General features: G+C 37.8%; 1 protein-coding gene across 8 annotated transcripts in view; it reads right to left on the bottom strand.

Moving 5' to 3' along the window:
- Window positions 1-26,483, bottom strand: part of ARHGAP42 (Rho GTPase activating protein 42) — a 285,418-nt gene that overhangs the window by 75,755 nt on the left and 183,180 nt on the right. For all 8 annotated transcript variants that reach the window (XR_009055392.1, XR_009055390.1, XR_009055391.1 and 5 more), the window contains exon 5: window positions 2,038-2,139. Coding sequence is in view for 3 of the 8 variants with exons in the window: in XM_057748206.1 (XP_057604189.1) it covers window positions 2,038-2,139 (102 nt within the window). In the remaining 5 variants the exon portion in view is untranslated. The remainder of the gene's footprint in view (window positions 1-2,037; window positions 2,140-26,483) is intronic.

A 26,483-nucleotide genomic window follows, 5' to 3' on the forward strand; every position in this document is an offset into this window, starting at 1 on the left:
CTTTCTCTTTCTGACTTACTTCACTCTGTATGACAGACTGTAGTTCTATCCACCTCATTACATATAGCTCCATATCATCCCTTTTTATAGCTGAGTAATATTCCATTGTATATATATGCCACATCTTCTGTATCCATTCATTTGTTGATGGGCATTTAGGTTGCTTCCATGTCCTGGCTATTGTAAACAGTGCTGCAATAAACATTATGGTACATGTTTCTTTTGGGATTATGGTTTTCTTTGGGTAGATGCCCAGGAGTGGGATTACTGGATCATATGGTAGTTCTATTTGTAGTTTTTTAAGGAACCTCCAAATTGTTTTCCATAGTGGCTGTACCAACTTACAGTCCCACCAACAGTGCAGGAGAGTTCCCTTTTCTCCACACCCTCTCCAACATTTGTGGTTTCCAGGTTTTGTGATGATGGCCATTCTGGTCGGTGTGAGGTGATACCTCATTGTGGCTTTCACTTGCATTTCTCTGATGATTAGTGATGTTGAGCATCTTTTCATGTGTTTGTTGGCCATCTGAGGCAGTCGATTTTTAAAATGGTACTTGGCCATGGCCCTTGGTACACGATGGTGACAACTAGGGGAACCTTTTCTAAACATGACTTCATCAACCTACTGCATTCTCTCTTAGGTTTATTCTAATACAATGTTTAAAGAGATATGTGAGCATTTAAGAAGTTTGGAATATGTGAACATAATATTACATAACAACATAGTACTTCATAAAATTAAATATGTCCATGAAAATTAAAAATATAATTTTCCTTAATAACTGATTTTTCTCCATTTCACTTTAGCCCCAAAACCTTTCCATAGGCACACAACTGTATATTAAATTGTCCTATTTTAGTAGCAGGTGTTAATAGCAAGATATTTGTTATAATGAACATGTTTAAATAACAAAACTTCCCAACATTAAACATTTTTAATTGAAGAAATTCAATTCCATCTAGGGGAACATAAGAGCATAGAAAAGAGGAATCAGAAGTAACCCTGCTGTGCCTTTTGGACTACAGTTCCACTGCATTTGAACTCTAACTCGTCAAGCATGTCTTATGGCTGCATATGGAGGTTAGGGAAATAAGAATAGGAATAAGGAGCGCAGAGGACCAGACTGAACTTGAAAAACAGTTCAGGAAGGAAGGTGGCTTTGCTAGAGGATCAGGATGCGGCATTCGAAAGAGGTTCTCTACTGCAATCCCTAGAAGAACAGAGAGGAGAGGAAGAAGAGACTAAAGGAGGTTCAGCACAGTGCAAGATTCCCTATGAAGGGCTGGAGAGCTGATGAACTGCAGGGGAACTAGCTCAACAACGCCCAGCTCAGCTCTGAGACACACCACTGCACGCTGGGGGAATTGTGGATGGTGGGTCAAGATTTGATTGCCGCCAAGATGAAAGACAAGAGAGCCTTTTTTAAAAAAAGACATATCCCATCACTAGAACTGTAATTGCATTATTCCTCAGTAAAAGAACTATTTGATTTGACTAATTATAGTTAAAACTATCAATGAGAAGAACAAATTTTCAGAAAAAAGGAAGAAATGGATTCCTTATATGCATACACTGTACGTTAGTAACATATTTCTATTGATTTGTTCTTCAGAAAATTGACATAAAATAATGATTTTAAAACATGTAGTGGTATATGTATCTTTTTTCCACTTAATGCTAATGCAGCACCTTAAAAACAGACATTTTTACCTTAATATAAATGCTATAACATGAATTTGACAGGTCCTATTTAAAATATGCCCAAAAAGAACAAAGAAATAGTTTTGTTTCACTCTTTCTCATTATTGAAGTAAATATTAATCTTTCTCTTGGAACTGTTAATATTAAATGTCACAAGGCACGTAAAATGTTCAGCACAGTGCCTGTCTGTAGTAAGTGCTCGATTAACTTAAATATTCTCATTAGCATTATTTTATTAAAGAGGAGTAGATTCTGAGATAACGTCTACTTTTGCAAATTTGGACTTCACATGACAACGCTAATGCCCTTTCCACATTTCAATTGGAAAAACTTACCTCTTGCAAATGAGACTCCTTTTTCTTTGCAGACAAATTTAAATGCTTGTCAAGAATAGAATAGTATTTTTCACTCTCCTTGTCAAATTTCTTCTTTCCATCCTAGGGGATCAAAAAGACCCACAAAATATTCAAATTAGAGAATCAAGAAAACCTTGATTTCCACCATCCCCATCAAACAACCAATGAAATGATTTAATAAAGATTTAGTGAGCTTCGATTATGTGCAAAACTTGATGGAGTAGGAAGAAGGATGTGAAACAAAATCATCTGAGTATATATTCTGTTCTCAAAGAACTTCATGGAACTACAGTATGAAGGGGGCACGCTGCCTATAGTAGAATCCCTTTGAGCACTTTATAACTAATTCTCAACAAGAAATTCTGACCTGGGGTAGGACCAAGGGAAAGTGTCTCCTTTAGGCTTTTTGGTGATTCAGATGAGTTAATATACAACCAGTTTAGAGAAGCCCTTGCACACTCTTCTCAAGGAATCATAATATTTCTCAGCCAGAAAAAAAGATGCCTGATATTTCAAACAACTCATTTTTGACAAGAAGGAAAACAGACCTTCTAAAGCTGGTACTGTGAAATAATTAGAACAGTTCAGTCAGATCAAAAGGGTTAGGAACATCTGTATCATATACTCAATATCATTCGAATAGCTGACTTTTGCATATCCCTAAAATGACACTGTTCTGTAGGGGAAGCTGTAACCAGGCTGGCCTGTTGTGGAGGAGGAGGATACTTTCCCTTTCATTCTCTGGCATACTTTTATAGAAATGCAAATGGAATAAAAACTTAAAGAGAACAGGACATGCCTGGGCATATAATCTTCTTCAACTATAAATATGTTACCTACCAGCTATGTTTTTTCCATTTATGGGTCCATATGAAATAAATACTAGGTGACCACAGTCATAAATTTCATTGGCCAAAGAAGTACTATTCCTTGCTTTTATTTCGGTGTCTCTTGAAGTGCAATGTTTGGACCACTTTAATCAGAGTCAAGTATTTTAAAGCCTATTAAAATTGTAGATTCTTATTTCCCTCATATAGAGATTCAGACACTGTTATTTTTAACAAGCTCTATGATTATTATGCATAATGCTTTGCTTCATTATTTGCATATGTATTTGGAGGGGATTCATTAAAAGTGATGGATGGATGGAAGAGAAGGGGAGAGGAGAGGAAGGGACTTCGGGAGAAAGGGAAGAGAAGAAAGGAGAAGACAGGCAGGCCTCTGCCCTGTCTTTATGAGGATACTGAGGGTGTCAGATCCAGATTAATACAACCACATAATTCTATTTTGATCCACTGGCACTCTAAACTTTTTATCTCCTCGATTATATTTCCAGGAACCCATCATGATCTAGTTGCATAGATGGAACCATAGACACTTAACTGGTAAAATTGCATTGAATGGAAAGAGCAAGAAGGGTTCTGCTGCAAAAGTTCTATTCACTTTTAGACCTTTGAAGAAGTACTGGTATGTTTGTGCATTACAGTAATATACCTGTAAATGACGGGCGGCGGGGGGTGGGGTCAACGTCTTCAAAGGATTTTTATAATTTAAGGAGAAAATGTGGCTCTACTGGCAGAAACACAATTGGAAAATAAAAAGTGGCATCCCCATCCAAAAAAGGTCTGTTGAGGAACTCACACAACAAAATGTGGAGTAAAAGACCCAAAAGGAAGCAGAAAAGTCCAAGGTTCAGGATGGAGGAGCTTGCCTTGTCCATGGTTGAAAGAGATACCTGGGTAAACATTCCATCATTTGCTCAGTATATGTTATTCTTTAATCTGGCATTTTATGCCCTCAACTGACCTGCCCAAGCAATCTTTCCAAAAGTCTCCCTCATTAGCCCTTTTGAGCTCCTATTCTTTTTTCTCTACAAATCACCTCCTCTCTGATATGATTGCTGTTTCTTCCAATATCCACACATTTCAAGTTAGATCTACTCTTAGCATCCAGCTTAAATAGACCTCATTCACAAGTCCCCTCCATCAACTCTCTCTCCCTTTTGAATGCTCATATAGCCTTAAATATATGAGTTTCTTATGATGTTCATGTCCTACATTGTAGCAGGGAAATTTATGCATATCTTCACCTCCTTAAAACTGAAAATTTGAGAGTGCTCAATAAATATTTAATGAACATGTAAAATTATTCCTCTTATAGCACTGGGCACCACAGTCCCTCACAAACATTCCATTTGATCAAAAAAACCAATATCTATGATACAAGGGATAATTCTGCACAAATGGCCTTAACTCAATCCCAGTGTTACATGAACACTGGGGGGGCAACCAACTGCCTTACAGTATAGTACGCAAAACTGACTCACTTTCATCTTACAATAGGGGGCTTAAAATTTCTCACTGTGCATAGAAGAAACTAGTTGGGGGAGAAGAGAACACAGCTGTGGTGACTACACTTGCATCTTTGTTTTTCAGTCAGTGTTTGATGGCATTTTTGGAAATGTTAATTCAGTGCCAACACATCAGCATTCCTGGCAATACAAAAATCATTTCCAGAAGCACTGCCTGGACTCTTATTCAAACCCCAGCCCTTCGCACCACCAGGCCAGCAAAATAGATCTAATCAAAGGTTCCAATGATGCAGACAACAAAAAAACACTCAGTTCTAGCATAAAATTAAAGAGCTGAGTTGAAAGAGTAGGCCACATGAAGGACAAGTGTAATCTAAGGAAGTATGTTCTTGAAAACAAAGAGCACTTCTTGCAACTCACATCTCCCCCCAAAAGCTGTGATTTACTGCTCGCGTAAGTCAAGTCTTATTTGGACTCAGTGACTTAATACCACACAGCTACCTCTTATCTTTCGTGTTACTTGTTGTGGATATTGAGCTAAGAATTTTCTCTGAAACCAGTGCTGCAGAAAGAAGGGAAAACAACACATGAATATTTACTAACCGGTATACGTGATCGATGTCTTCTTGTTGTCACAGCATGACTCAAAAAAAGGGAGACTAGGTCATAATGGTACGTTTTCTATAAATCCACGATAAATGCATCTGAACTCAGTAATCATGTAAAATGAAGTCATATATATGTGCAATATATGTTTGTATATGTGTATTATAAAATCTTGAAATATACCATCAAAAATGGCAAATTAATCCCCGAACCCAATTACAGTTGGCAAAAGTGTAAGGTAAGTTCAAGGTCTGCAATCAATTTGTGTTACAAGCTACATCATATTTACTTTGAGCACATGATCACACTATCATTTAGCTTCTAAGATCAGCAACTGTGGTCATGCCACACCTTCAGTGCATACCCTGAAGTAGGGAATGGGAAGAAAACTCCAAGTGTCAGTCTTACTCTTAAAGTCACATATGACAAAAAAGTCAAATATATAAACTATATGTCTATCACATAAATAAAAAGTGTTAAATTATACACTATTGTTAAAAACAAGGCCTAATCAATGCCTTCTATTGACCACAAGAGGGTACCAAAGGTGAAGTATAGATTACCACAACATTTAGAAAATCACAAAGAGAAATTCTCAAAGCTTTACCTAATTGCATTTTTTTTCTATAAAAGACTAAAGCAAAGCTTTGTTTAAACAACTGTCTTAGCAATCTTAATGTTACCATGATCAAATTTTTTTTAAATGGAGGAAACGAAAAAGTATTTTCTATATTCCTTTATTTTAAATGGAGCACATATTTAGGATTTATGTATCCGATTTTTAAGACAACTTCAAGGTTATAATTGCCACCTAGGATACTGCAAAATTTTCCGTGCAACTATTTAAGTCATCATGTTAATATGACCATCAGCTAAATAAGCATTATACATATATTTTGAAAATCCTTCAAGCGAATTAGTAGTAGAAATAGTAACATGAAGAGTAATAATAAACACTGATAGTTAAATGTCTATTCCAGAAACGTGTAATTCTTATAAACTGGCACTGTGCTAGGCATTGAGAGGACAAGATATAGCCCTAACTACCAATCCCGGCTAGACCTCTTTCTCCTCTGATAGTGGGATTTCCCCATTGCTCAGAACAGCAGCCTAGGGTGACACCACCATTTCTAAGACTCAGAAGGGCCAGATGCTTGGCTATGCCAACCACTTGCTACATAGGAGTTTCCTGAGGCCCAAGAGATTCCTGGTATCTGGAAACCGAGGTTGTTGAGAATCTTAGGATAGCTTTCACAGCAATGTCCCACCTGTGGGTGACTGCACCCAACCATTGCCAGTCCACCAAGCCATTCCCCACTAAGTCCCTCCTCCTCAATCTGCTGAAATATAGACATTCCAAAAGGGCTCCTTCCTGGGTAGTTGCACCAGCATAATTTAGCACACCCACCCCATTCCAATTATCTCACCACTACCACCACCAAGTGATCAGATACATAAGAGCCAAAGGTTTCATATTTGCCTTTGTAATGAACTCTTCCAAATCGGAAAGACTGAAAAACAAATAGATAAAAATATAGGTGAAGTTTTGGTAATTCTCACAATATTTCAGACTTTTTCATTATTATTATATTTGTTATGGTGATCTGTGGTCTTTGATGTTATTATTGCAAAAAGATTGCAACTTGCTAAAGGCTCAATGATGATTAGCAATTTTTAGCAATAAAGTATTTTTTAATTAAAATATATATATATGTGTGTGTGAAGGATATGAAGGAAAGCCAGAATAGTAACAAGCATATAAACAGCTTTTCGTACCCATTAGTAACTAAGAGAAAAGCAAATGAAAATATTGAGATATCACATTATATCTATCAGCTATTGATTGGCAAGAGTTAGAAAGTTGAATAACACTACATGTTGACTGAATGTGGAGACACAGGAACCCTTCAATATGGTGGGGTTGTAGAGGGGTACAGCCTTTTTAAAGAGAAACACTGAACTCGACACTTCTAAGCGGCATATATGTGTGCCCTAAAAACAAGCTTCTGGGTGTAGATCCCAAAAAGATCGTCACAGAAAAGTCCATAACGGAACATGAACGAGGATCTGTGAAAACAGGATGATATTCAGGGTATTTATTAGTGGACATAAATGAATTAGAAGCACACCATGAAGTGGCAGGCATGAAGTAAATAGTATGTGGGGATGGATCTTAAAATACAATTTTGAGTGAAAACCACAACACAAAATAGCACAAAATCATTTAATAAATTAAAAAACCATGTGTAGAAAAGTAATACAATTTTGTAAGAACATAAGACAAAAATATACACATTAAACTTACAAGAATGGTTGCTGTATAAGTAAGAAAATGTGAATGAGGTATGAGTAAATGAATAAAACATGAGAGTTGTGAACTAAGAAAGAAAAGAGAAGAGAAAAGGTAAGAAAATTAGGAGATTTATCAGGAAACTCAACACTTGACTAATAGAACTACTGAAAAAAAATGTAGAGGGGGAATTACCAAAAAATAATTCATGAAAATTTCCAGAATTGATAAAAAAGTATCCATATTAAAATGATACAATAGGGACTTCCCTGGTGGTCCAGTGGTAAAGAATCCGTCCTGCAATGCAGGGGATGTAGGTTAGACTACTGGTCAGGGAACTGAGATCCCACATTGTTGCAGGGCAACTAAGCCCGTGCACCACAACTACTGAACCCAGGTGCCTCAACTGGAGAGCCCACACGCTGCAAACTACAGAGCCCACAAGCTCTGGAGCCTGCACACCACAACTAGAGAAGAGGAAAAAACAAAACAAAACAAAACAAAAACACCGCATGCTACAACTAGAGAGAAGCCCACGCGCTGCAATGAAAGATACTCACAACAAAGATCACGCAAGCCGCAACTAAGACCTGACACAGCCAAAAAACAAAAATAAAAATAATAAAATAAAATGACACAATATATACAAAGCACAATAAGTGAGAACATATTATAAAACCATGAATAAAAATCAAAACCTAAAAACAGGTCAAATAAAAATCATCAGAAATCAATAATGAATCCACAACGACATCACAGGAAGGTGTAAAACAAAGGTGCAGTGCCTTCAAAATCCTGAGGATTAATGAATTCCAACCTAGATTTCTATATCAAAACAGTTAATCTAGACTGAGGGTAGACTAAAAATATTTACAAACACACAGGGTCTCAAATATTTTACCACCTATGTACTGTTTCTCAGGGAGATACTAAGTGATGTGCTCCACTAAAATGAAGGAATAAACCAAAAAAGCAAGACATGGGATCTAGGAAAACAACAGTTCAAAGAGCCAAAGAAAATTCCCAAGATAATGGTAATATGACGTTCCATGAAAACAGATGGACTAATAAACCTATGAACTTTAAAGCAACCAGTTAACATGAGAGTTCCAGGAGGATGTCTCTTAAAAATACTGAAGAACATATCAGATATATACAACATATCAAGATGTGTTTTGTAATTACATTCATGCATTTGGGAACAGAGAATTTTATGAAAAATTTGAAAGGCAACTATTAACTCTAGGAAAACATCTCCCCCCCTTATGTATATATTTATGTTTGCCTATAAGTGAAATGAATGACAGCAACGGTACAAGGGACAGGAGGGATTAGGAGTATTTTGTTATTATAAAGTGTTTGTACTTCCTGTGAAATAGTGCAGCATTACCTAAAAGTGGATTTGGATTAGTTATAAATATACATTGCAAACTCCAGGGCAACCATTTAAAAAAGCTTTTTAAAAAGGTATAATTGATATGGTAAGAAAGCAGAGAAAACTGAATCATATAAAGTACTCAATTAAAATCACAAAAGGTAGAAAAATAGTGTAAGAGAAAAACAGAAACAAAGGACAAGGGCAAAAAATATAAAACAATAATAAATATGGTAGATATTAATCCAACTATATCAATCATCACTTTGAGAGATAATGATCAAAATACACAGATTAAAACACAGAGACTGTCAGAGTGAATAAAAAAAAACAAGACTCAACTACCTGTTGCCTATAAAAAAAAACTTTAAATATAAACACACATATATATTAAAAGTAAAGAGATAGAGATATACCTTGCTGACACTAAGCAAGAGATAACAGGAGTAGCTATCAGAGAGAGCAGACTCTGAAGCAAAGAAAATTATCAGGGATAAAGAAGAATTACATAATGCTCAAAAGGTCAGTTCTTCAAGAAGACAATAATAATTCTTAATGTGTATGCACTTAACAGCATCAAAATATGTGAGGCAAAAATTTATAGAACTGTAAGGAAAAACAGATAAATCCACTGCCACAGCTGAAGACTTAAAACCCATCTATTAGAAATGGACAGGTCCAACAAGCAGAAAACCAGTGAGACCATAGCTGAAGTCAACAGCACCATCAATTAACTGGATATAATGGACACCTACTTCATTCTACAACAGCAGATTATACACTCTTCTCAAGCTTGCATGAAACATTCGCCAATATAGACTACACTCTGGGCCACAAAACATATCTCAGCAAATCTAAAAGAATAGAAATAATATTCAAAGCACAATGGAATTAAGCTGGAAATCAATGACAGAAAGATAGTTTGAAAAGCACAAAATACTTAGAGATTAAACAATACACTTCTAAATGACACATACTTCAAAGAGGAAATTTGAAGAGAGATTAAAAAACATTTTGAACTACCTGAGGAAGAAGAAATTCCCACTGTGGGCTGCAGTATCAGTGCCTGCTCAAGAGTTTGCAACTTGCCTTATCTATGGAGTACACTGTGTATTAGCGCTTGCCTAGCCAATCATATGATCACAGAAGCCAGTTCTCTGCTGTGGCTTCTCCGAGTGCAGCTGCAAGCACCTCTGGGTCATTGTTGCCTGATCCTGCCTGTATGTAAGCTCCCTACAATAAACTTCATGATTACACTTTATGGAGTCGTCTGCTTCATTTTTCAGTCTCAAAGTTTCTCCTCAGCTTGGAGGATATTACTCTGCTTCCCAACAGATGGAATCAAGGATATGCAAGAAGGAATGAAGTGCACAATGGGAAAGGACAATCACTAAAAGAATAGAAGAAAAAAAATCCATTGTGGTAAGCAAGAAAATGAAGAGGAAAGAATAATCAAAATATTTAATTAACCAAAAATGTTTGAAGCAAAGAGAGAAAAAGGAACCAAACTTTGTTCCGGACCTGACAAACATTTCCAACTTTTCAACCATGGTGGCATTTACTCCGGAGGGACCAGCAAAAATGGCTTATGAAGCTCCCACAGCTTTGAAACCAGAAACAGCTGCTGGTGTCGCTGGCAGTTTGCTGAGTATGCTCTGGCTTTGAGCTCCTGCAGCTGACGGCTCTCCCTTTAGCAGGAGGTGTCACTGCGCATTGTACAAGAGAAAAAGATGGCGGCGAAGTAGAGAGACGTGGAGTGCATCCCTCTCCACAGATGCATTGGGAATGCACGGAAGGACGCAGTCATTCCCACAGAGAACCAGCTGAACACCAGCAGACGGCCTCGGACACCGGAAAGGGCTGCGGAGAACCTGACATAGCCGACTGAATATTCGTCTAATCCAATACTTGGACATTAGTCTGAGGCTTGGACAGTCTTCTATAAACACCTCTATCACCAGGACAAGCAACCCCAAAAGCTTGGACAACCATGAGGAAACAAAGAAACACCATGCAGGCAAAGGAGCAGGAAAAAAACCCACAAGACCAAATAAATGAGGAGGAAATAGGAAAAATGCCTGAAAAAGAATTTAGAGTAATGATAGTAAAAATGATACAAAATCTCGATAACAAATTAGAGAAAGTACAAGAAACAGTTCATAAGAACTCAGAAAAACAAACAGCAATGGATAACAAAATAACTGAAATTAAAAATACTCTAGATGCTCTAACCAGCAGAATGACTGAGGCAGAAGAACGAATAAGTGAGTTGGAAGATAGAATGGAAGAAATAAACGCCACAGAGCAGGAAAAAGATAAAAAAATAAAAAGACTAGAAGACAGCCTCAGAGACCTCAGTGATAACCTTAAACGTACCAACATTCGAATTATAGGCATCCCAGAAGAAGAAGAAAACAAGAAAGGGTCTGTGAAAATATTTGAAGAGGTTCTAGTGGAAAACTTCCCCAACATGGGAAAGGAAATAATTCACCAAGTCCAAGAAGCACAGAGAGTCCCATACAGAATAAACCCAAGGAGAAATACACCAAGACACATATTAATCAAACTAACAACAATTCAACACAAAGAAAAAATATTAAAAGCAGCAAGAGAAAAGCAACAAACAACATATAAGGGAAAACCCATCAGGATAACAGCTGACCTTTCTACAGAAACTCTGCAGGCCAGAAGGGAATGGCAGGATATACTGAAAGTCCTGAAAGAGAGAAACCTACAGCCAAGAATACTTTACCCAGCAAGAATCTCATTCAGATTTGAGGGAGAAATCAAAAGCTTTCCAGACAAGCAAAAGTTCAGAGAATTCAGCACCACCAAACCAGCCTTACAACAAGTGCTAAAGGAACTTCTCTAAGTAGGAAACACAAGAAAAGGAAAACACCTACAAATACAAACCCAAAACAATTCAGAAAATGGTAATTGGAACACACATGTCAATAATCACTTTAAATGTAAATGGATTAAATGCTCCAACCAAAAGGCACAGACTGGCTGAATGGATACAAAAACAAGACCCTTCTATATGCTGCCTACAAGAAACCCACTTCAGACCAAGGGATACATATAGACTGAAAGTGAAGGGATGGAAAAAGATATTCCATGCAAATGGAAGTCAAAAGAAAGCTGGAGTAGCAATACTCATATCAGACAAATTAGACTTGAAAGTAAAGACTATTAAAAGAGACAAGGAAGGGCACTACATAATGATCAAGGGATCCATCCAAGAAGAACATATCACAATGGTAAATATCTATGCCCCCAATATAGGAGCACCTCAATACATAAGGCAAATGCTAACAGCTATAAAAGGGGACATCGACAGTAACACAATTATAGTGGGAGACTTGAACACCCCACTTACATCAATGGACAGATCATCCAAACAGAAAATCAATAAAGACACACAAGCTTTAAATGACACATTAGACCATCTCGACTTAATTGATATTTATAGGACATTCCATCCAAAAACGACAGACTACACTTTCTTCTCAAGTACACACGGAACATTTTCCAGGATAGATCACATCTTGGGTCACAAATCAAACCTCAGCAAATTCAAGAAAATTGAAATCATATCAAGCATCTTCTCAGACCACAACGCCATGAGACTAGATATCAATTACAGGAAAAAAACTGCAAAAAATACAAACACATGGAGGCTAAACAATTCACTCTTAAACAACCAAGGAATCACTACAGAAATCAAAGAGGAAATCAAAAAGTATCTAGAAACAAATGACAACGAAAACACAACAACCCAAAACCTATGGGACGCAGCAAAAGCAGTTCTAAGAGGGAAGTTTATAGCAATACAGTCCTACCTTAAGAAACAAGAAAATGATCGAATAAACAACCTAACCTTACACCTCAAACAACTAGAGAAAGAAGAAGAAAGAAACCCCAAAATGAGCAGAAGGAAAGAAATCGTAAAGATCAGAGCAGAAATAAATGAAAAAGAAAGGAAAGAAACCATAAGAAAAATAAATAAAACTAAAAGCTGGTTCTTTGAGAAGATTAACAAAATTGATAAACCATTAGCCAGACTCATCAAGAAAAAAAGGGAGAAGATGCAAATCAACAGAATTAGAAATGAAAAAGGAGAAGTCACAACGGACACCTCAGAAATACAAAACATCATGAGAGACTACTACAAGCAACTATATGCCAATCAATTGGATAACCTGGAAGAAATGGATACATTCTTAGAAAAATACAATCTTCCAAGACTGAACCAGGAAGAAATAGAAACCATGAACAGACCAATCACAAGTACAGAAATTGAGGCAGTGATTCAAAATCTCCCAACACACAAAAGCCCAGGACCAGATGGGTTCATGGGCGAATTCTATCAAACATTTCGAGAAGAGTTAACACCTATCCTTCTCAAACTCTTCCAAAATATTGCAGAAGGCGGAGCACTCCCAAACTCATTCTACGAGGCTACCATCACCCTGATACCAAAACCAGGCAAAGATGTCACAAAAAAAGAAAACTACAGACCAATATCACTGATGAATATAGATGCAAAAATCCTCAACAAAATACTAGCTAACAGACTGCAACAGCACATTAAAAAAATCATACACCACGATCAAGTGGGGTTTATCCCTGGGATGCAAGGATTCTTCAATATACGCAAATCAATCAACGTGATACATCATATCAACAAATTGAAGGATAAAAACCATATGATCATTTCAATAGATGCAGAAAAAGCTTTTGACAAAGTTCAACATCCATTTATGATAAAAGCTCTCCAGAAAATGGGCATAGAAGGAAATTACCTCAACATCATAAAAGCCATATATGAAAAACCAAAAGCCAACATTGTTCTCAATGGAGAAAAACTGGAAGAATTCCCTCTAAGAACAGGAACAAGACAAGGGTGTCCACTCTCACCACTGTTATTCAACATAGTTTTGGAAGTGTTAGCCACAGCAATCAGAGAAGAAAAAGAAATTAAAGGAATCCAAATTGGAAAAGAAGAAGTAAAATTATCACTCTTTGCAGATGACATGATACTATATATAGAAAACCCTAAAGACTCTACCAGAAAACTGCTAGCACTCATTGATGAGTTTAGTAAAGTAGCAGGATACAAAATTAATGCACAGAAATCTCTTGCATTCCTATACACGAACAACGGAAGAGCAGAAAGAGAAATTAAGGAAACTCTCCCATTCACCATTGCAACCAAAAGAATAAAATACCTAGGAATAAACCTGCCTAAGGAGGCAAAAGATCTGTATGCAGAAAACTTTAAGACATTGATGAAAGAAATCAAAGATGACATAAACAGATGGAGGGATATACCATGTTCCTGGATTGGAAGAATCAACATCGTGAAAATGACTGTACTACCCAAAGCAATTTACAGATTTAATGCAATCCCGATCAGATTACCAATGGCATTTTTCACAGAACTAGAGCAAGAAATCTTACGATTTGTATGGAAACGCAAAAGACCCCGAATAGCCAAAGCAATCTTGAGAAGGAAAAATGGAGTTGGTGGAATCAGGCTTCCTGACTTCAAACTATACTACAAGGCCATAGTGATCAAGACAGTATGGTACTGGCACAAAAATAGAAAGGAAGATCAATGGAACAGAATAGAGAACTCAGAAGTAAGCCCAAACACATATGGGCACCTTATCTTTGACAAAGGAGGCACGAGTATACAATGGAAAAAAGACAGCCTCTTCAGTAAGTGGTGCTGGGAAAATTGGACAGCAACATGTAAAAGAATGAAATTAGAACACTTCCTAACACCATACACAAAAATAAACTCCAAATGGATTAAAGACCTACATGTAAGGCCAGACACTATCAAACTCCTAGAGGAAAACATAGGCAGAACACTCTTTGACATACATCAAAGCAACATCCTTTTTGACCCACCTCCTAGAATCATGGAAATAAAATCAAGAATAAACGAATGGGACCTCATGAAACTTAAAAGCTTTTGCACAGCAAAAGAAACCATAAACAAGACTAAAAGGCAACCCTCAGAATGGGAAAAAATAATTGCCTATGAAACAATGGACAAAGGATTAACCTCCAAAATATACAAGCAGCTCATGCAGCTTCATACCAAAAAAGCAAATAACCCAATCCACAAATGGGCAGAAGACCTAAATAGACATTTCTCCAAAGAAGACATACAGATGGCCAACAAACACATGAAAAGATGCTCAACATCACTCATCATCAGAGAAATGCAAGTCAAAGCCACAATGAGGTATCACCTCACACCAATCAGAATGGCCATCATCACAAAGTCTGGAAACAACAAATGTTGGAGAGGGTGTGGAGAAAAGGGAACTCTCCTGCACTGTTGGTGGGACTGTAAGTTGGTACAGCCACTATGGAAAACAATTTGGAGGTTCCTTAAAAAACTACAAATAGAACTACCATATGATCCAGTAATCCCACTCCTGGGCATATACCCAAAGAAAGCCATAATCCCAAAAGAAACTTGTACCATAATGTTTATTGCAGCACTCTTTACAATAGCCAGGACATGGAAGCAACCTAAATGCCCATCAACAAATGAATGGATACAGAAGATGTGGCATATATATACAATGGAATATTACTCAGCTATAAAAAGGGATGAGATGGAGCTATATGTAATGAGGTGGATAGAACTACAATCTGTCATACAGAGTGAAGTAAGTCAGAAAGAGAAAGACAAATATTGTATGCTAACTCACATATACGGAATCTAAAAATGGTACTGATGAACTCAGTGACAAGAACAGGGAAGCAGATACAGAGAATGGACTGGAGAACTCGAGGTATGGGAGGGGGTGGGGGGTGAAGGGGAAACTGAGAAGAAGCGGGAGAGTAGTACAGACATATATATACTACCAACTGTAAAATAGTCAGTGGGAAGTTGTTGTATAACAAAGGGAGTCCAACTCGAGGATGGAAGATGCCTTAGAGGACTGGGGCAGGGAGGGTGGGGGGGAATCGAGGGGGGGGCGTCAAGGAAGGGAGGGAATATGGGGATATGTGTATAAAAACAGTTGATTGAACCTGGTGTACCCCCCAAAAAAATAAAATAAAATAATAATAAAAAAAAAAATATAAAAAAAAAAAAAAAAAAAAAAAAACATTTTGAACTAAATGAAAATTAAATATTAATATTTCTGGGACGCAGCAAAATCAATGCTTATAGGGAAAATTATAGCATTGAAAAATATGAAAGGTAAAAAAGATGAAAGGCAGAAGGAGCAGGAAGCAGAGGAGGTACTTATAATGCTACTTTAGACCCTGGAAGAGATAGAGAATGCTACTGAAAGTTTTTGCTGATTTTTGATTGTCAATCAATCTTCTGGTGGACTGTGTGAAGACAGAAGATTGGGAGGGTGGATGGTGTCTGGAGTGGCCATAATTTTACGGGCTCTGGCATTACATCATGGGTAAAACTAAAGTTACACAACTCTGTATACTCTATGCAGGATGTTTGGAAAATTACCCTGAGCGAATTTAGGGATTTCTTAATTAAAAGTAACCCAAAGCTTTCCTTCATGCCTGGCATTCAAATTTCTCTTCTTCTTGGGTGATAGAGGACTTAGAGAACAAAATAAAAATCTCAGTCACAAAATTCAAAAAGTATTGATAACATGGAAGGAAGAACAAACATGGGGACAAAAGACTGACATGGTGACAGAGACTGCTCATGATAAGTACTGCATCTGACTGAAACAGAGAGAGGTATTCTTCCTTAACTCCCAAAGTGAAAGCCATAGCAAGTGGAAATTAATTTTTCATAGTATATTAATATTATACTTTTTAAAATCCCAAATTCCTAGAAAACAGAGCCTGAGACAAAGCTTGGCTGCTACAACTTGCATATAATCCTCTTGGAGCAGGAGTAGAGAAAAAGGGAAGAGACAGGAAAGGAGGAAAGAAAGCACAAGCGTTTATTACTGAACAAATTGCAAAAACATAAGGAAAAACAGCCAGTTGCTCATGCAATAAGGCACATCTTCATTCAGGTTTTACAAAACCGACACATCTCAGGACATTTCTGTTGGGTAAGCAAGGAGGAAGCAAGGATTTATCTGCCAGTTTCTCTCATAACTGGTCAGCATTTGTTCCAGGGGATAGGAACTCTCCTGAGTTCTTTCAGATTGTCATCTGGCCCCTCCAGCAGCTGTGGGAGAGGCCAGAGCCCAGGGCCCACCCTCGTACTCCATCAAGAGTCCAGATGTGATGGGGAACAGCCAGTGAGCCACTCAGCCTATGCACCACAGCTGCTGCAACTCCCGCTGCAGCAGGGTGATGAGGCCTGGCTGGAGCCCTGATCACGTGTGAGGAATAAGAAGTGACAATCCTAGGCCACAGTTATCTTCTGAGCAAACCCTAAGGGCCTGGGAAGGGCATAAACTGGGCCCAATACCAATACACACATTCCTGAGATATAGATATAAGATTTTATCTTTACTGAGTTTGCTATCTTTATGATTTTTGATAATGAAAGTATAACATTTTCAAGGAATTTGCAGACTCATTCACAACCTTGTTCTCTTGAGCTGATTTTGTACATTCAGCTATCATAAGGCTTTCAAGAAGATCACATTTATAAATAGGAAAGAAATAATGTGTTATCATGACCCCATGTTATACAGTGGAAAAATGAGGTTCATGGAAATTAACTACAGGCCACTCAACCAGCAAAAGGGTGGAGTCCAGACTAAAACACAAGACTTTTCTCAACATCAGCATACATAGCACAATTGCTTAGTTTTAACATTTAAAAAAAAATGACCCCCATCTTCCAAAGGATTCAAGTGCCTTGGTCAATTTCAAAGAATTAGTCACATGAGCCAAGGCTTGGAACAGCCCTCTCCTGTGTATAAGCTCATGGAATTCTTTATTTCCACTGCTTTTATCAAAAGCCCTTTTTGGCAGGGTGCCACACTTTTCCACAGTTATAGAACCCCTAAATTGTAGCAGGGTATGCATACAGCTGTCAAAAATAAAGAATACATTTCCCAATCTCCAAGCAAGGAGATGTGTCCATGTGAATAAGTTTTGTTCACAGAATATGAGCAGAAGCATTGGGGGCAGCTTCCACAAGCCTGCCAAAAATATGTGGTGCTCCTCCTTCAATCTTTGCTCTCACAAGGCAAGAACACGGTCTGATCTTGTATTGCAGAATGCCCTTTCTGCTCACTTCCTCTGCCCTTCCTTCCTTGACTTTCAACATTAGGTTAACCTCTCTTTGTGAGAAAAAGTTATTATTGCAGGTATTTCTGTCTAAGGTCTAATTTCTACAGACAGACTGAAGGGCTCCCCAGGATAAAGATGAGAGGAAAGAGAAGGAGAGAGAGAAAGAGACAGAGAGACAGGGAGACAGAGAGACAGACATTGATTTTGATTGATTGATTCGGCCCAACATGTTAATACTATGGAGATTGAGAAATCCAGGACTAGACTATAAGGTAACATGGTATTTCCCACATAAAAAAAGGTTCAATGTGTAACTGCTGAACAAATGAATTATAATCAGCCAATTCTGTAAACACTGTCACACAGTTATAGCTGTTTTCTGGATTTTATCACCAATCGTATTACCTTGGACACTTAACAACTCCAGGGCCTTAGTCATCTTATCTGTCACCTAATAGTTGGATTCAATGACTTCAGCCTAAACATTCTGGAAGCACGTAAATTATAAACAAGTAGTTGACTACTAAAAGCATTATTTCTCTGGCACTGCTCTACATAAGCTTTGCCTAGGCACACCCACCAAGAAATACCTCGGAGGGATGACCATTCGTGGTGTGGCCCTGCCAGTTGGCAAACAACCCCTGATACAACTAGATAAATAAGTCAGTAAGGTAGGGATTAGTAAGAAATAACTACTCTTTCACTTTCAGCTAGTTTTGCTACAATCTTATCTGTTCCTTGGTCTTATTTAGTTTTAGGTTTTAGACTTCAGTGATAAAACCCATTCCTCAAAATGTCACACTAACTGCTAAGAACAATGAAAAGTTTAAAGGAAGGAGGAAAAGCACCAAAGGTTGCCGGCATTAAAAATTGTCAACTTGGTAGTTAAATGTGGAGGCTGGGTGGTATTATTACCACTTGGCTACTTTCAAGCCACACAACTTTTGCCACAAACTTAAGAATGAATGTCGATTTGCATTCACAAAAACACATTTAATTTTTTTTTAAAACTCTACTGTGCTAATTCAGCATTCAGTGCTGTTTGAGCCTGAAGTTTAAACAGCTACATATCACTTTTGCTTTGTAAACAAAAAGTCTCTGTTTCATTATGATGAAAACACTTGGGAGATGTACGAGAGTCAGTTAAAAGTTATCTGCACTCTGGTTATATTAAAACTTCTCTTGGCCACAACTGTCCTATCAGTGCTTTCCACTCACGGCTATTGTCTCCCCAGTCACTGCTGTGCAGGTGTGAACGTGTTACATCAGTTCATTTGTAACTGCAGTGTGAGGAAAAATGGATTCCCCTCTTCTGATCTGCAAGAAAGAAGAGCAGCGTGCAGTGATTCTTTTTTTGTGGTCTGAGGGTGTACCTGGTGCAGTTATTTATCGAAGACTTTGTGTGCAGTATAGAGAAAGTATTTTGTCATGAAGAAGTGTGTATGAATGGATAGAGAAGTTCAAGGAAGGTCGCACAAGTGTTAGCCATCAAGAAGGAGCTGGACACCCATCCATATCCACGGCTGATGACAACGTTGAGCGTACATGTGAAATGATTCTGTTGAATAGATGAGTGACAGTGGATTATGTGGCAAATCATTTGCAAATCAGCCATGGCTCTGCCTATGAAATAATCCACAATAGATTTAGGTTTCGAAAGTTTGTGCTGCAGTCTAAACTTCAGATTAAATGCAGAGGACTGCTATCCAAGGGTGCTGTTATCTTGCATGACAACGTACGTCTGCATACTTCTGCCCACAATGTCAACACTCTACAAAAACTTCATTTTGAGGTGTTAAAGCATCCTCCCTATAGTGCTGATCTTGCTCCATTGGACTTTCACCTGTTTGGTCCCTTGAAAACAGCCCTATGAGGATAAAGATTCACTTCTGATGAAGAAGGGAAGACAGCAGTGCATTCGTGGCTTGCAGCTCAGCCTAAAACATTTTTTAATAAGGGAATATGAAAGCTTGTTGACAGATGGACAAAGTGTATTGAAAAGCAAGGAGAGTATGTCAAAAAATGATGCATTTGTCTTTTCCAAATGTTAATTAAAATAAATTCTACAGCTAGAGTGCGGATAATTTTTGACTTACCCTCATAGTTTGTGTAGTCTAAAGTCACTGTCTTGCCTCTTGTGCCATTACCAAAGTTACAAGTCCTACAGCTCCCTGAAGTCTAGACTGTTTATAACGATGTCAACTAAGGTAGGGCTGGTCAAACCTAATCCTGGTAAATCCCTGAAGGACTATTTGTCAGAACACATTTAGACACGTCTTTGGATTGTAAGACCAGAAGTGTGGATAACTGAAAAAATTTCTTTTATTTTCACTGGAATGCAATCATGCTAAAATTCAAAATCGTCATTCATGAACTATGCTTAATTCTTTCTTATTTGTCAAAGAAAAAAAGAGAAAAACAAAAAAGATTTTGGTTAATAAAATGTGGGCTTAATTCCTAGGCATGGAGTTATTCACTATTTTGCAAGAAATAGTTAACAAGTATTTTTAATGATGATCTTAGTTCAGCTTTGAAACTTAAACAACCAAGCTGTGAAAATGAACAATGGAGAGAAGCTAAAATAAAATTTTCCACCAAGTGTAAATAGAGCTCGACTTAAGAAATAGGATTATTCTTTATTAGGGAATTTACCAAATAGAATTAGCAAAAATAATTCTTAAAAGTTTAGTTCTGTGGCTATAAAAACTTCAGAATTAATTAACATGAATAATTTGTATTATTCTTTCTTCCAACTATTAACATGCCAAACAATATAAATATTTAGGTATTTATGATTTTTATAGATTTAAATAAATTACCAAAGACCCTGATTTCTCAAAGAAAGTTAAAATTTATACCAAAGGATATATAATTTCCTTTCAGTTAATTAAAAGAGTAGCCATCTGTGCTGTTTGTCATTTTTTTTTTCAATTATTTTTTATTCTAAGTTTTCCCTCACCTTAATTCTTAGTTATGGCCTTTGGGTCATTCACTGTGGTCATTTCAAATAAGTGAAAAGGAAAGTTTTAGCCCAACCTAATCTATTTCATATATTATTAGCAATACTCTTAATTAGAAAGTTCATTTCAATGCAACGGCTAAGAATAGGGGTTATCTATTTTGTCTTTCCTGGAGTCCAAATATTCTCTCTCCTTATCATAAGTCCACCTTGAACCACACGTTCAATACAATTAAGTCGAATAAAATTAATTTAGAATAGCATGAAAGTGAAATTTAAAACCCTAAGACTCAAAAAACCCTAATTTAATCCCATAAAGAAACACACACACACACACACACACACACACACACACACCATGCCCCACCCCACCCCCACACACACCCTAAATGTTTCTCTAAAGAGCAGTGCTGGTTGAATAAGGATTCTGTCATTTCTCATAAAACAATCCCTCAACCCTCCATGGAATCACGTTATTCGAATGCTCCTGGCATACTGATGAACGTATGATGAGAACCAGGAGGGAAATCCAAGGTGAAAGAAATAATTTACAAGTTCTTTTAGTTGCCTGTAAAATCCAAGTATTTCACATGGTGACCACCTGTTCTCTGAGTATTTCACATGGTGTTCCACCAGTTGAGGAAATAGCAGAAGGAAATGGACTAAATCTGAGATATTTAGATTAGTCATGGGGAAAAATTTTTAAACTACTTAGTATATCTGATGATGCTGGTAGACATGAGGTAATAACAACTAACACATATGACCAAGTGGGCCAGAGATCTTCTTACTGAGAGCTTGGTCACTGGGTTTACGTGGAAAGCCAGAAATAAAAAGTGCTTCTGTTTTATGGGCAGACAGAAATCAATAGCTAACTTGACAGTATATGGGAATTATGGTGACTGACTAGAAACCTGGCATTTTAAGACTTTTCTAGAAGCAGCTATAAGGCCTTCTTTGTGAATATTATTTTCTTCTTCATTTGGTTCTAGACAGATGTCATATATAATCAGCTCCATTTGTATTTATAAAAATGACTACTTTTTAGCATACTTTCTAAACATAGGACTATGACACCAGATTTTACAGTGTGAATTAGGGACAAGCCTATAGCACCACTTTTTTTTAGAGCTTGAATCCATCAGTATAACACAACTTACAAACTAGTAAACAGAATCTTCAAGAAACAGACTGCTATTGGTTATAATTTGATATAGATCAGAAGCCACTGAGTACCTGTTTTCAGAACAACAGATTACTTCTAGGACACAGCTCACTGGCCCCAACCCTGCTAGTTCAAAAATACATACAGTGAGAGGCATATCTTTCAGGTACTTTGATTGTTGCAACTTGTTTAGCATCTGCCCACATTACACAGGGCTATTTTTTGTTCAGGGTATTTTATTATACTCTTTTTTTCTTCAGTGCTTTTCTCTGGGGAGGATCTAAGAAAGGCTATCCTTCCCCTATAAACACCCCGATTTATTCATTCAATTAATACTGAACACTCTTAAGGACAAACATGAGCAAGATATATTGTCTATGCTCAAGGCCCTCATAGCCTAGTGGGGGAAAGAGACGAAGCAAAGCAAAGACAATAAAATGCATCAGTCAACAAAGGGGACCAGTGCACAACATGGGTCAGGATCAAAAATTATTAGACTATTTCTAAGTGCAAAAAGGCCATTTGGGAGGTATATTATGGTTGCCAAAGAATAAAATTTCTGCACATCCTGAAAAGCTTTAGACCCTAGACCCTATGCTTTATACCATTTGTAAAGTTTTCATAAAGTGAGATTCCTCTGGTAGCAAAATGAAGGAAGCATTTGAGAGGGGAATGATAGCTAAGAGATAATTAAGACCTGAATTAAAAACAAACAAACAAACAAAAAACACAGAAAAAATGTACAAAGGTATCAATTCAGGAAATCATTTATGACTTGGTGACTGGACATGAGGGGTGACAGCAGGTGTGAAGGATGACAAAGCTAGAAAAAACAGGACCGTGTCTATAGTTATTCTAAGAACTAAGACAGTGATACCTGCTATTCTTTCAGAATGCTCCCTTTCCCTAAATATCCACATCCATATGTCCTACCTATGATTTTTGCCTCCAAAATGTATTTCAAAACTTCCACTTCTAGATTTTAAATTCACTGCAATAATTTAGGGTCTTGAGGTCAACCAGCTAAACTACATTAATTAAAACCTACCTGGTCTTCCTGCAGATGGCACTCCTTGTTCCTACTGTCTATCCATATTTCAGTTAGAATAATTAATCTAAAACAGAATTCTTACTATCAGGTTTCCCTAGGCAAAATTTCCCAAAACTACAGAAGAAAAGCCCACTCTTAGCAAAGCAAACAAGACCTTTGGTAATGCAGCACTAACACTGATCTCATCTCCAACACTTCCAACTTCATATTTTATGTTCTAGTAACACCAGCATACCTGAAGTTCTTCCCACAAATCATTACGACCTCTTGCCCACCTTGCCTATGCTCTCCTGCCCAAAAGGCCCTTCTTCCCTGGTTAACTCTCACTCATCTCTCAAGACTCACCTCAGGCTTCACCTTTCCAGACATTAGGCTTTCACATTAGATCAAGTATCTTTTTGTGTCCCCAAAGCACTCTGTACCTACATATACTTCTAACTCAGCATTTATCATAACATATTCATTAACCGTCTCTATTTCACTATTTCAGTGGTTGCTGACTTTGAGTTATTTAATACAGCTTACTCATCTTTGTACCTTCAAGTCTAAGAAAAATATCTACCTGCCATATAGGTTAGTAAACGTTTAAATGTTATTAGATCTAAGGATTTGAAGACTATATATAAATAGGATCAACTCAGGGATAAGGAATGGGGTAAGACAAGGACAGGGAAATATGAGGAACTTGCTATAGGCTACACAGACTTTTGTTCCTGATTCTTCTGTGAATAAAAGCTCTATGAAACAATTGCTTGGAACTAAAATAAGGTCATCTTTTTGGTAATGTTTTCTTTTGGAGGGGTTGAGAGTTGTGATAATAAGAAATATATAATTGGTTTCATTCCAATTTCTGGCACAGGGCTTCTAAATAACCCTTGGAATTTCCCAAATGCTATGAATGATAAATATGTCTTGATATTCGTAACACATCCCTTTCACCCACATTTGAGTTTAAGTTAATAAGGTGACTTCTGAAAAGCCCCAAAGGATGGGGGCTGGTTGCCAATGTGATTAGAAGGTAGAAACTTTCTGTCCCACCCCCTTCTCCCCAGCCCCCACCTCTGGGCAGGGGACAGGGGCTGGAGATTAAGTTCAATCACCAATGGCCAATGATGCAATCAATAGTGCCTATGTAATGATGTCTCCATAAACCTCACAATGACAGGGTTTGCATAGGGTTGGTGAACATGTGGAGGTTCTGGGAGAGCAAGGAAACTTTGCACCCATTCCCACATGCCTTGCCCTACCCATCTCTTTCACCTGGTTGTTCCTAAATTGTATCCTTTTATAATAAACTAGTAATCTAGTAAGTACAATGTTTCTTTGAGTTCCATAAGCTGTTCTGGCCAATTAATCAAACCCAAGGAGGGGGTTGTGGGAATATCCCATCTATAACTAGTCAGTCATCAGAAGCATGGGTGACAACCTAAACTTGTCATTGGCATTTGGGGACTGGGATCAGGGTGGACAGTGCAGATTTGTAGGACTGAACCCTTAAGCTGTGGGATCTAACACTATTCTGTAGATAGTGTAAGAATTAATTGCTTCGCAGTATAGGAAAAATATACAAATCAGAAGAGTGCTATCTCTTCTCGTCTGTCTCATATGCCTCAGAAGAATCAGCTACCAGATTCATCCAGAAAATAACTTAAAAGCCAGGAAATAGTTGTGGATAAGGGAGAGACACCACTTCTTATCTAACTTGTCTGCCTTGAGATGCTAAGAGACCTCTCATTATGGATCATGACATCCTCCTTGGAGAGAACCTCAGTGATGTCATGACATGGCTATGAAACAGGTGTGGCCCTCAAAGCCTGGGAGCTCTTCTTTGAAAAGCACACTGTCTTCCACCCATCCCCAGAAAGCTTCTAGATACTAGATTATTTTATCTAGTATCCTTGATAACAGAGTATTCCATTCCTCAGGAATAAAGTTCATGAGAGAATAAAATCTACCTAAAATTAATAAAAGACTAGTCTGTCACAGTCACAGAGCACAAGGATAGTTCAGGTAACATTTAAATAAAACTTTTATTTCAAAAACATTAAAATCTGCCTCATTAATTAAAAATATTATGTAAAAATAGTATGTTATATCTATACCATATAATGCAATGGATTATGAGCACAGCCTTCAGTGACAGTCATACAGTCTGCTTCCAAATCCTGATTCAACCACTTAGTATCTATGGAAGGCTTAACAGATTATTTTACTTCTCAGTTTTCCTCATCTGTATAATAAAAATAAAAATAGTGCTACCTAATGAAGTTCTTAAAAAAACTAACTGAGGTAATCTCATAAATTACTTAGTACAGTTCACAGCACATAATTAATACTCAGTCCTCATGGACCTTATAGGATAATATACAAAGTCATCAAAAAGCAATTAAACCTTTAAACCATGAAAGGACACAAATATAAAAGAACTTTCAAAAGATCACTGGCCTGAAAGTTTGAGGAAGTAAAACACCAACAGTCAGGTGCTGGCTGCACAGAGCTGTTTTAAGCCATGAAGGGACATCAGTGGAGGCAAAAACATGGGCCTTCTCAAGAAATGGCTGCAAGGGGTGGGATGAGATGGCAGAGGAGGAAGAGCCCTAACTGACTTCCTACCACTATCTATGAGAATGACCTGAAAACTAGCAGAAAAGATGTTCCACAACTAAAGATGCACAGATGAAGTCACAATGAGATGGGCAGGAGGGACAGAGACATGGTCTAGTCAGCACCCACGTTCCCAGGTCAGTAACCCAGAAATGGCTGGGATAGCACAACAGCACAGGCCCTCTCCAAGGAGCAAGGGGTCTGAGCCCAACATTGGGTTCTGTAGCTGAGGGCTCCTGCACAAGGAAAACAGACCCAGAATTTCTCCTTTTGAAAACTAGCAGGGGTTATGTTCAGGAGGGCCAGAGGACTATAGGAAGCAGAGACCCCACTCTTAAATGGCACACACAAAATCTCATACACTCCAAATCCTAACACAGAAGCAGTAGTTGAAAGGCTCCTAGGTCAGACTCACTTGCTAACCTTGCCTCTTGGAGAGGCAGGAGGCAGGTGGAACTCCCTCTGGAGAGAGAGAAACTGGTGGCAGGATTTTGGGGATCATGTCCTACAGCCCCACCCATCAATACACCCTCAGCAACCACATGAGGCAGAGACTTGCAGCCAGCAGCGGAGAAGGGGGTAGAGCCCCTGGCAACCGGCACACCCACAGCAGTCATCCCCAATACAGCAGAAGGATGCACACAGCCTACATAGAGGATATCCCTGGAGCTCTGGTGGCCAGAGGGGAATGTTCTGCTGGGCCCCATAGAACACGTTCCCACACAAGGTGAATGCTCCAAGATTGGGAAACATAACAGACCCATCTAATACTTAGAAATAAACACGGAGAGTTAAACAAAATGAGGAGATGAAAAAATATGTTCCAAATGAAAGAAAAAGAGAAAAACCTCAGAAAATTAATT

Source organism: Hippopotamus amphibius, chromosome 9, assembly GCF_030028045.1.
Source record: "Hippopotamus amphibius kiboko isolate mHipAmp2 chromosome 9, mHipAmp2.hap2, whole genome shotgun sequence".
NCBI lineage: Eukaryota > Metazoa > Chordata > Mammalia > Artiodactyla > Hippopotamidae > Hippopotamus > Hippopotamus amphibius.